Source organism: Mustela lutreola, chromosome 4 (assembly GCF_030435805.1).
Source record: "Mustela lutreola isolate mMusLut2 chromosome 4, mMusLut2.pri, whole genome shotgun sequence".
Taxonomy (NCBI): Eukaryota; Metazoa; Chordata; class Mammalia; order Carnivora; family Mustelidae; genus Mustela; species Mustela lutreola.
In genome coordinates, this window is record NC_081293.1 from 5,947,724 (window position 1) to 5,960,198 (window position 12,475).

At 48.7% G+C, this 12,475-nt stretch overlaps 1 protein-coding gene across 2 annotated transcripts in view; it reads left to right on the forward strand.

The window, feature by feature from the left end:
* Positions 1 to 12,475, forward strand: part of ADAM12 (ADAM metallopeptidase domain 12) — a 331,503-nt gene that overhangs the window by 242,427 nt on the left and 76,601 nt on the right. For both annotated transcript variants that reach the window (XR_009353215.1, XM_059172861.1), the window contains exons 7-10: positions 4,445 to 4,510; positions 5,605 to 5,676; positions 9,655 to 9,824; positions 12,305 to 12,389. Coding sequence is in view for 1 of the 2 variants with exons in the window: in XM_059172861.1 (XP_059028844.1) it covers positions 4,445 to 4,510; positions 5,605 to 5,676; positions 9,655 to 9,824; positions 12,305 to 12,389 (393 nt within the window). In the remaining variant the exon portion in view is untranslated. The remainder of the gene's footprint in view (positions 1 to 4,444; positions 4,511 to 5,604; positions 5,677 to 9,654; positions 9,825 to 12,304; positions 12,390 to 12,475) is intronic.

The following is a 12,475-nucleotide window of genomic DNA, read 5'->3' on the forward strand; positions in this document are numbered from 1 at the left end:
CTCGAGCTATGGTTTGTCATTTTTACAAGGCCCTACGTTGAGTTTGAGTGAGAACCCAAGTGGCTCCTGGAAGGGCGCCTGCGGTCACATGGCCTTGTAATGTGACCTCGCCTCTGCAGGGTCCCGGAGTCCCCCCTCCCCACCCCTCCCTAGTGCCCTGCCCCCCACCCCCAGCCGCCCTCTGACTCTCCACGCTCCTTCCTTCCATCAAGGAGCCGGGCCAGAAGGCAGACTGATTCTAACACTGGCCTGAGCCAGAGAGAGGCGAAGGCTTGGGAAATTCACTGCGGGAGAAAAATCACATAATGCCTCCCAAAGGCAAATGTAAATTATGTTTGAATTACCCCTTCTTTGGGGATTATCTGTGCTGTGGTTCCCCTCCATTAGCGTGGGTAATTATGAGTCAAATGGAAAAGGCAATACTTCCTGTAGGAAGCCGGGTTCGCTCCGGCTGCCGCGTGTCCCCAAACACGGCCCTTCTGCGATGGGCCTATGCGATGGCTTCCGATTCCTAGACAGCCTCTCCCGTTCGTTCGGTGGAAGACAGTCACGGCAACGGGAGTCTACAGCCCGTGCCAAGCCTGAGCAGAGCTGAGCATCAGGAAGGGGCCGGAACCACGTGGCCTCCGTCTTTCCAGCGGGCACGGCTGCCACCTCTCGCACTCGACCACCTGCGCGCCCACACCTGCCCCGAGCGCCCGAATCAGGTCCTCGCGCTGCCTTGGCTGCCCCTTCCCAGACCTTGCTCAGTGCCATGGCCTCTCTGACCCTGAGCTCCGAGCCTCCCTCCGCGTGAGTTGAGCCCCCAAACTGTCCAGGTGCAGATTCCTGTTGACACTTACATCCCCTGAAACTCTGAATCAATGAGTAACAGAGCTGCTGCCGCCATTGGCTTTGCGGACCACACTGCAGTGTGCTGCCCGCGTCCCTGTTCGCACTCAGTCCGTCAGGCGGAGCCCGTCCTCCCGCTCACTGTCTCTCTTGCCGGTTGCTTGTGCAGCTCGCCCATCAGTGGGGCCCCGGGGGCCGTATCCCACGCGGGTGTGATCCGTGTGTTTCACCCCCACCCCACCCCCGGACCCCTGCACAAGCCAGTGGCAGGACGGCAGAGAGGGCCTGGCAGGCAAGGACCAGGGATCAGCTCATAAATATTCACAAAGTGGCCTCAGAGGAGGCCTCACGGGAGCCGACAGAGACCCTTTTTCACTCAGAGGAAAATCAAACCAAACTGGATTCATTTAATTTGCTGATCTGGCCACCTACAGAGGCATGGGCCCCGGCTTCATTGTTGCGGTCCTTGTGTTGCTGGTTGTATCACATCCAGCTGGAGTCTGTTTGCCGATCTCCACGGTTCCTGTCCCAAACTGTCACCGGCAATCACCCGCACTCCTGGCTTCCACTACTGTCTTCCCATGATCCATTCTCCCAGCAGCCAGCGTGCTTCTGTGCAGGGGCTCCCCGTTGCGCTCAGGTCACTGGAGGATGCTTCAGCCTCCTTGCCCTGGCCACAGTTTCCCCATCCATAGCTCATCTACACTCCTCCCTCCCTCCCTAGACCATGCAGCCATCATGCCTGTTGCCACGACACTCCAAGGCCTCCCAGCCTCAGAACTTCTGCAGCTGCTGTTCCATCTACCTGAACACTGATCCCCGCACACATCCAGACCTCTCATCCTCGGGCTGCAGCTGCCTTCATCACACGCCCCCATCTTTATTCTCCTTGCACACGCTGTTTATGTCTATTGTTGCCCCTTCTACAGACTAAGCTTTATTTTTGTTGATTTTTTTATTGTCACCCTGTCTCCTAACCCCTCCTGGAATGCGAGCCTCATGAGTCCGGTACCTTGGGTTTCTCGTCTATCCCTCTGTCCCCAGCACCCGACCTAGTGCCAAACACACAGAGAGAGCCATCGTAGATATCTGTGGGGTGCATAAAAGATACACAGAGTCTGATCCAGAGGAGGGAGGAGGTATGATAAGCGTTTATTGAAATCCTAATCTCGACTTGCTTTTCTGACTTGAGTTGGGCTGGGTTAAGGCCCCCGTGCCAGAGTTTCCTCTGCAGCCTGTCGGGGGATAGCCTGTCTTTGGGAACTTGGCTGTGATGACTTTGAGAGGCCTGGGAACTGGTTCCTTCTTGAGCAAGACTCCGAGAACGCCTCGGTCTCCGCCTTGGAACGGAGACCACTGGGCCATCCTCAGACGCTAATGCTCCTATCTGTTTGGGGAAGGGCTTTTGTTTATAACCCCAAAAATGAAAATTCAGTCAAGCCACCAGTTTCAAATGTTGCTCTGCATATCAAAAATTTTAAATACGATTTCTTTTTTTCTTTTTAACCGGACAGCCCAGATAGGTCGAAGTCATGTGGAGGTAATTTAAGCCTCTCTGTGTGCCGCTGATGGAAGAATGAATGTTCGCGGCCATGAGCCGGCCCCTCCCCCAGGGTTTTTTATTATTATGTGGTTAGGCTGCTCTCTGAGCTTGCATTTCTCTGAATTCATGAGAAAGTTTGGACTTCTCTGAAAACTGCAGAGACAGGAAAATTGTGTTCATGTGTTTGTTTTCATTATCTGGAATTGTGTATTTTCTAAACGGTGATCCAAGGTCATTTGGAAAAATCCCCCAATCATTTATTTCACCCCTTCGTGGTCTGAAAGGTATAAACATCTAAACAACCAAGGCCCTTTCAGCGGGTTTTTCAAGGGGAGATTAATTGGGTTTTTTTCTGCCACAGAGCTCTATGTTCTTTTGTATGATTAGCTGTATGTGTTCATGGTTAATCGGGAAGTTGGCACGGGGGGTGGGGAGGGGACAGACAGAGACATCAGCTTCTTTCACACCTCGAGAAGGAAAAGGGGTAAGATCTTCGCCCCTTTTAAAGGTGGCTCATTCTGTGGACACCAGTGGGTACCACTGGGGTTCATCTTTCTTCCTCTCTGAGTAGGCAGTTATCACCAGGAAGCACACCTGCACCATGTAGTCACTAAGCTTGACTTTTTTTCTCATAACCTTGTAAAAGTATGAGAAATTATACCTTTTCTGGTGCTTTATTTTTCCCTTCTCCATAAGGTTTCCAGATTTCTTGAGGGATCCCTAAATTCATGAATCAGCACGGTTGGGCAGTGAACAGGAACACTGCTATGATACAAACATTTTTCTTGTAAAACTCTGTTTGGAAGATCCCGGACTGACGGGGATTTGTTTTATAAAAGATGTGTCCCTCAGGATTATGTGACTGGAAAGCTGATTCAAAGCATGCCTCGGTCATTTTTGCTTTTGTCTGAAAGCGTGGTTAGAGCATGAGAGTTTTAAACGTGAAACAGTGCCGTTAACGCAGAAACCAGGCCGTTGCCGGCGAGGACCGAGCCCACCTCAGCCCCCGGTTTCCTCCAACCACATTTTATTGCAGAAACAGAAGGCTTTGTTTTTTCGTTTTTAATGTTTGCTTTTTGAGACCACCCTCCATGAATTGCTCTTTTTCTCCTAAAAATGCCTTTGGGATTCTCCCAGTAATTCATGGAAGAGTGCAAATGTTTTTTTTGAGGAAACTTGATTAAAATGTAACCCACTTCAGAGGCTGCCTTTAGTTCAGAGGGAGTTGGACATCTTCTCCATCCGTGCGCCTTCATGTGCAGCTCCCTCATTCCTCCCAACTGTCCCACTCCGCCTCCCGCCCGCCCTCTGCTCCCATGGCAAATAGTTCAGTCTTTCTAGTTTTTCTTGACTCTGTTTCTTTCTATTCTGTCTCTTCCATTTCCTTCTGGTCTTACTGCTAGCACCACCTCTTCATCTGACTCTGTTCCGTTTATCAGCTTGGCTGTCCCCTTGGTCTCCGGACCGCCATCGTCCTTTGCTCTGACGTGATGTTTACATGATCGGCCACAAGAAATCAGCTGCCTGAAGCGGGTTAGTTAGTGTTTCCCCACAAGGGTCATGCAGTCTCTCCTCAAAATACATTCTCTTTCACTTTCCTCAATCCCAACACTCGATCGTAAAGGGGAAAGCAACACAGAGAAGACACTGAATCCGTCATCTTCTGGAGGGATCTGCTCTGTGCCACGTGCCACCCGAACGAGCGGCCGTCAGCCGGCTCCTGTTCCAGAGGCTTTGTCTTGTTCGTCATGTGCCTGTTTCATTGACTAATGGTCTTGACTTGTTCTGATCCCACCGTCAGCAATTCAGCAGGCTCACCGGATTCCTTTCTTAAGGATTTCCCACGTGGAAAGGGAAACCAGTCACTCATGGGCAGGAGGTTTGACAGAGGTCGTTGGGGTTGGAGATGAACTTTTAGAGGGAACGGGGTGGTGGGGGGGGATGCTGCCGGTGGCGGTGGTGAAGATAGTCTCCCCTTGGGCAAAGTGCTGGGGTCCAGAGTTACAGGCAGTGTGCTGGAAGCCCCAGAGAGGTGTGAAGGGAAATCAAATCTGTGTTTGCTTTTGGCAGCATAAAAGAGAAACCCTCAAGATGACCAAGTACGTAGAGCTGGTTATTGTAGCAGACAACCGGGAGGTAAGAACTTTCTCAAACTTCGCAGTACAGTTGGTTAAAATAAATAAATAAGTAAATAAATAAATACAGAAACGAAAATGTGTAGCAGGTTATTACTTGTTCTGATTAACTCCATATTCCATGAGCCCTTAAAAACATTGCAACAACCCATTGAAAAAAGTGGTTTTTGGTATTAGAGAGCACCAAATATGGTAAATGTATCTGATATTACCAAGTAAAAACCAGGACTTCAGGAAAAGCAGAGCTACTCTGTAGCTAAGGTCTCCAGAAGAAGTTACTTGGGGGAAATGGCAGATGACTTTAGAATATATTCTGACACATTTGGGAGGAAAGTTTGGTGCAAAATTGTCCATCCCTCCTGACCCAAAATGAATTGAAGAATCCAGGCCGCGGGGGTATACAGCAGAAAACCCTACCTTCTGAAGCCTGCTTTGATGCTAGGTTAGTTTTCTCTCCAGTTAGTTTCCAATTCCATGACCATCATTTTAGACGATCTTCTCTGCATTCGTTCCTTGCCTCCAGTCCATGTTGTGAATCAGGCAACTTCTTCTCGGGAAATCAGCCGACACCCGTGAACGACACCGGCTTGACAGTTGCTCAGAGAATCGTTCCCATGCAGGAAGGTCAGATGAGGGGAGAAGGGGATTCATTAACGTTCCCCCCTTCTCCTCCTTGCTGTTCGACTCGGTGCCATGAGCTTCTATTACTTTTACTGTTTAGTTTTTAAAAAACAAATATAAAGGAAATTTCTGAGGAAGTTAAAATCAAGTTGATGATATGAAAAATGGCTTTGGACTGCCTTCTCATTGTCTGTTTTCTCTGCCAAAACATGTCACGGCCTCCATCATTTATGAGGCTGGAAAAATCGCAGAAGTTACTGTCTTCTGAGCACTTGGCTTGGGCAAATTTCAGGGAGTTGCAGAAAGTCCCCAGACAGGGAAATTACTCGTCAGGATGGGAACTCATTTCACCGTAAGCCGTGGAGGGTCCCGGGTGGTTTGGGAAGCTTAAGACTTCACGTTTCCAGGAGCAGGGAAGATGAGATTTGATTGATATTCTTGCTGTTGTTAATGCTGACATTTAAAATTATTAAGTTTCAGAGGCAAGGAAAAGATCTGGAAAAAGTTAAGCAGCGATTAATAGAGATTGCTAATCACGTTGACAAGGTAAGTTCTTTTTCGGGTAATTAAATCATTCAAAGCATGTAAATGTTTAGAAACAGGGTGGAGGGAATGGAACACACCTCTTCTGACTTGGCAGGGAGACCGGGTTCTGGTCCTGGGCTGGAACAATGACTTGCCCTTCCTCTGAGCACAGAATTCCCAGCCTGGAGCAGCTCTGGGAGATGCTAACCCATGCACACGGTCTGGACTGTGGTAGCCTTGGGCTACATCTCCCTCTAGGCTCTCTTCTGGCCAGAATCCCAGTGGGTTTTTTTGGGGGGGAGGAGTTCTCAGTATCCCCAGTTAGAGTCAAAACCCCAGTAGGATGAAACTGACCCTCTAGAGAACTCCCAAGAGGCCTCTTAACCCAGGTATCCCTGGGTTGTGTCCAGAGTCCCCCTGAGGGCAGGCTGTCATTTACAAGTGACACATCGGCTCCACCGTCCTGAGACCCCAAAATTGGCTTTTGGTTCAATCAACTGTTGGAAGATTGCTCACCGAGAATGAGGAGATTGGGAACTCACCCTTGGCAAAGATGATCCAGACCAGGAGGAAACCCCAGAAGTCTGGGCTAATCCTGGGGGCAGGAAAGCAACAACTCTGTTTGCCTGTTTGCAAGGAGAGCGTGAACCTGTCTGAGCTGCTGGCCCCCCGCTGCACCCCCGAGGAACAAAGCTATCCGTCTGCCTGGGGCTGACCGCCCTCCCTCTAACACAGGGCTTTGCACACCTGCCCGCACGTTGGAGTCACAGGGAAACATTTAAAGGCATGGCTGCCCAGGTACCTTGGCAATCGGGGGGTTGTTAATAACTTGCACTCGTAATTAAAGGACCACATACCTCAGGAAAGACCTGATGGACTCCATAGAGTTTGCCAGCCCAGCAGTTCTTGCCTTTCTGGCCAAGAGAGAGCTGAACGGCCGAGCACACCCATCCAGCCACCCCCACCAGACCCTGAAGAGCGTGCTGCGTGACCCGGGCTCCTCCAGATACTCTGCACACCCAAGTCTGCCACCTGACCAGCCGTGGGTTCTGGCAGATGTTCCAAAGTTCACCTCTGTCTCTCTCCAAGTCGGAGTGTCTTCGGCCCCAAAACAATGACGGTTCCAGTGGCAACTTCCTCATTTGCAGAAAGCTTGGCTCTCCTTGGCCATTGTGAAATAACCACTGCTTGGCCGGCTGGGGCGGCCTGAAAGGAAGGGGGAGAAGGACATCCCGGACTGGAAGACCAGGGAGTCATTGAGTACAAAGGTGACATTCTGAAGCATCCTGGAAACCACCCCCCCTTAAGTAAAACATGGAAAGCAGGTCCGATGCTCATAGCCGGAAGCAAAGCTCATGCCTAGGAACTAGGAGGCGCTCCCGGGTCCTGATTCACTTGCAGGGTGGGGCGCTGGACGTACGTGATCGCCCAGACTTCGCCGCTGTAACCTTCCACCCCCCACCAGTCCCACTTCATATCCAGTAAGAGCTTAACACCAGTGGCAGGTTCGCTGGCGCGGACCCTCTGTGACCTGCTTCCAAACAGGCTTATCTTCTGTGCTTTTAATTTCTTCAGGTATTTTCCAGCTCATGGGAGTCTCCTTTCTCCTCTCCCAAGCTGGTCGCCTGAAGGGTAGCGGTTCTCGTGTCGGATCCCACCGGGTCTGCTCTTCCCTCCACTCATTTTTTCTCAGACCCTCTTCTTCCAGAAAGGTTTCGTTGACCCTCAGCACAGCACCCTGTGAACCTCCTGTTCACGCCCTTTCTTGGTCGTTCAGTCTGTTGGAGTGGACTCTCTCAGTAGCTAAGTGTCCCCAGCGTTGATCCTCTTGCTGACCTCTGAGCATTTGGGAGCCAAGGACAAGGCTATCCTAATCCTTGTTCACGCTGCCAAGGCCAAGCCTGGTATACAGCAGGAGCCAAGCAAATGCTCATTGCCGCGGTGTCCGTGGGTGAATCATTGCCGCCGCTCTCAGGCTGCACCCCCACATTCTGGGGTGCGTGGGCTGGGCAGGCTGCTGCCAGGCCCCCTGCCCAGCTTCCCTCCTGTCATTCCACCATAAGCTCCTTTGTTGGCCAGCACAGAGGCTAGCTCTGAGGAACAGTGCTTTTTTATAGACCTTAGTCAACCCGTCCTTGTCAGAGGCAAACTCAGTGTGCCCTTCACAGATGACCACGTGAAGCCCACACGGGGCATCTGGCTCTGAGTTAGGGCTTAGCGCGCCGGTGTGGACCTCGGCCCTGGAGCTCGGACGTTTCCACCTCCTGATCACTGTTACCTCTGCCTGACCCAGTGCAAAGTGTGGTCTCCCGGCCAAAGGGCAGCAGCCGGACACGGGCAGCCAGAGCTCCAGAAGAGTCCGGGAGCTTCATTCTGCCCAGGAAGCCTAGGCTGGGAGCTTGCAAGTCCATACCACGAAGCAAGCAATTCTTGATTAAAAACAAGCTGTTGGGCTGCATGTAGGTCGGAGAATTGTCTCATTAACTTATTAATGTAATGCCTGTAATTGTGATCTGCTTGAAGCCTGGTGGGACCACTGCAACCAGCTTACATTCTGTGACGTAGTGTGCATTCCAGTCACAGCCTTGGGCTAACCTAATGCTCGCCAGATGACTGCGGGGAGATAGGCAGGGGAAGCGATGAGCCTGTCCCCGGTGGGTCAGAACGGGCGTCAGATGCTTGGACTTGGGGACCGTATGGCCCACTAACTCGCCACATCCAGATGGGACTTAACCACCCAATGAGAAGCCTCTGTGACTTTTGCTACTTGTCCCAGATGCGTGTAGCATAAAACAGGACCAGCTCACATCTGAAGCCTGACTTGGGCTGCTACATCTTTCACCTGGGCTACCTGGAGTATCAGAAAATGAGGATATGCCCATTGCCCACTGCAACTCGCCTCACCCATCACAGGCACTCGATGAGTTTACACCACCCCGGTGATCCCATGTCCTCACCCCCTGGGCCCCGAGCGCAGAGCCACCTCCTCATTGTAATGCACATGGCGGGCAGCGGGAGAGTTGGAGGCAGTGGGTAGATCCTCCTTCTGTCCTGACCGGTCGTCTTGTCCCCGACCAGACTATCCCTTAGCCATCCGAAGAGCTGCTCCTCCCACCTCTGCCCCGGGATGATCTGCTTGTGGAGAAAGGGCTGTAGTTTGAAGTCAAGTCGGGAGTATATAAAGACAGGAGACACACAGGCAATGAGAAGATGCTTTGGTGTATATCTGAAGCTTGATTTCACAAGCCTATGAAACAGGAACTTCCTCTGGAAGATCCTTCCCGTGATGCCGCTGGTGAGCTAACTTGAGTCCGGCTGTGAAGAAGATGGTCACTGAAGTTCCAGAAGAAGGGTTCTGCGTATGGCTTTATTGTTCCAAAAGACTGATTTGTGCATTTAACTAAAACTTTCTAGGTAGATTATAAGTGATGGGATGTGATCACATCAGCCAGGTCTGAGTCTTTGTTGAAAAATTACTGCAGATTCATTTTCAGTAACTCCTAGGTAGAACATTTTGCTTTAAAGGAACATATTATTGTCCTTGGCAGAGTGTTCTGAAAGATTCTAATTCCCTCATTGTTTTCCCCACAGTAGTTACTCACGGGCAGTCTTTAGGTATAATGTAGCTACTTTAGGGATAGTACACATTTATCTGCACATTTTCAATCGCCAGCGAACCGTGTGAACTGCGTGCTTCCATACAAGTAAGGACAGACATCAAAAAGCCTATGAACTTTATGTGCTCGCTTCGGCAGCACATATACTAAAAAAGCCTATGAACTTTGGCATCTAACTGGTCAACAACATTGGAAATGCAATGAACACATCACTTTGCATCAGACACTGCAAATACTTCTTAAATTCCAGTGCTGCAGGAAAGACGGAGCACAGAGATCTTTTCCTCACCCATGTCAGTGAAATTCAAAACATGCAAATACGTTCTACCCTGCCTTTTGAGCTCTCATGAATGTGATCCCCAGAGGGTGTCTGCTTGGTCAGTTTTACAGATCCCTGAACATTCGGATAGTGCTGGTGGGCGTGGAGGTGTGGAATGACATCGACAAATGCTCCATAAGTCAGGACCCGTTCACAAGCCTCCATGAATTTCTGGATTGGAGAAAGATGAAGCTTCTACCTCGCAAATCGCATGACAATGCCCAGCTCATCAGGTAGGGGGATCCATTGTCTCTGCTTTGCTTAAAGAGTGACCCCAGCAATCCCGTTTCCTCTTAGCGTCACCTGGCAGTCCCCAAAACTGCAGAGCACCCTGACTTGTACCAGGGTGCTTTCCAGTCCACATCAGTGGGGCACTGATCCTGACCAAACTGGGGGTCCATCAGGAAAGCCTTCCTTTGAACCCCTGAGGAAACCTATCCCTGTAAGAAATCTCTTATTTTCTTTTTTCATCACCTGGACATTTTCCTCTCTGCAAATCTTTCTAGTCTTTGTCTTAATATAAAATTGTCCTGAGTAGGCTATTAAAAAAAAAAAAGCTCATTTTCTTTCACTATTAGTGAAAAATGTTTATGCAAGATGTGAAGATGATGCATTAGGATAATTATTGCCAGATGCCTGGAGAAAGGAAATGTTCATTCCTCCTCCTGTTTCGCCATGACTTTGGCTTTCTAGATCAGAGGACCCTAGGGGTCTGCGTTCTTTCAATCAGTGTGTATTGAGCACCAGTCAGGAAGCAAGTATGTTTTAGGTCCTTTGAACATAGCGATGGCCAGCATGGTAAGCCTCCCTACTCTCAGGAGTCCCCAGTCCGCTGGGAGAAGGCAACAGTAGTATCGGGTCATGAAGATAATAAAATGAGGGAAAGTAGAGCTATAATATAATATATTGGAAAGATATTCAAATACCTTTATATTTGAAAGAAAAAAATTCTTATCATCATCCACATTGGTAAGGAATAGATTTTCCCCAAATTGAACAACTTTTTATTAAGACCCTTAAACAGTTGATGCTATTATTCCCATGTTCTCATGCAGCTCGTTTCACTGAATTGGAAGCTTCGGGGTCAGACATTTTTCTTTGGCAAGTTATATCTAGTTCCTTAAAAAATTATAGGAAGATGGGACACCTGGGTGGCTCAGTCAGTTAAGCATCTGCCTTCAGCTCGGGTCCTGAACTCAGGGTCCTGGGGTCAAGCCCCACTCCCTTCTTGGGGGGGGGGGGTCTGCTTCTCCCTCACCCTCTGCCCCTCCCTCTGCTTGTGTGCATGTGCTCTCTCTCTCTCTCTCTCTTTCTCTCAAATAAATAAATAAAACCTTTGAAACAAAAATTATGGGAAGTTAAAAACCATTCTCACCCCATCCTCACTTTAGAAAATGCCTACGTATGGGACGCCTGGGTGGCTCAGTTGGTTAGAAAATGCCTACGTATGAACTAAGGCTGTTGGCATTCCCTGATAATTTACTCTGGCCATTTTCACGGGGTTGTTTGTTTTTGTTCCCACCCTGGATATTTGCGGTTGCCTCATATTTTATGCATTGATTAATCCCAAACTACTTAAAGTACATTTTAGAAATTTTGAGTCAGAGTATTTTGTTTTAATTCTTTTTCCCAAATGGAGTCTGTCCAACTTGAACATCTGGAAATAAATTGGCCTCTTATTATATATATATATATATATATACACATATACACATACACACACACACATATATATATAATTGTATCTGTTAAAATGGTCTATATAAATGTAAATATAAAACCTGTAACCCCAACTACTGCACATATGAGTATGATAGGAAGGGATGGATGGATAAACATATACATATATACACAGATAAGATTTTATATAGACTTACTTCCTTTTGTCGAACACTGTCAAAATAACTAACTTCTCAAACAGAGTATGTATAGGCTATGTATGTATGTGGTCAAGGTAACATGAGTAAGTCATTTAAAGGAGATTCAACAAATACGAACAATGTTTCATTTTTAATGCACGAGGGTCGCATATGAGCACTGGCATTAAACAGGGCTTCACGTTATTAGACTCCACATTAAGAATCCACATGGGGGAAGCCTGCACCTAAGCCACAACATCCCCTACTGGAACCTTCCTCCGGGGGTGCGGAGGCTTCCTCCCGACGTGGGTTTTCATTCTGCATGGGCTCCAGAGGATCAATCATTTCTCCACCAACATCATTGTTGCCAGCTATGTTAGCAAGACACTTGAAAGAGTTTGGGTTTCTGGATTAATTGTAATTGTCCACAGGAAACCAAGTTCAGCTAAAACAGAAAATCTAGTAAATCACCATGTGCATTTCATTTAGTTGCCAGTGATTCTCTGTGACTCTTCCTAGCACTTCCATCAGCACATGTTTCAAAGGAGCAGGATCCTCTAATCCGTCGGAAATAGGCAGGATACAACTCATAAGTACAAAGGTCAGGACTGGTCATGGCCTGAGTGTTGCAAACAAAAATCTGAAGGGATTATGGGACCACAATGCAAAATACATTTGAGAGGAATTAAGGACACAAATCACCTGTAAACATGCCCCCCGTGGCTCTCTGCCTTTTTGCACGTGTCTGTGCTCTTCTTTTTGGAATGCAAGAATGACCAAAATGATTTCTAATGTTAGGAAATGTCCTCATTCTGTATTAATTTAAGAAAGTTGTTTTGTTTTTTGTTTCTCAGCGGGGTTTATTTCCAAGGGACGACCATTGGCATGGCCCCGATCATGAGCATGTGTACCGCAGAGCAGTCGGGAGGGATCGTCATGGTAAGTCGAGGGCACCACGGGGCTGACGGCAAAGTGCCACTCACCTCCCTGCAGTTCTCCAACAGCTCTACTTCTACCAACTTTGT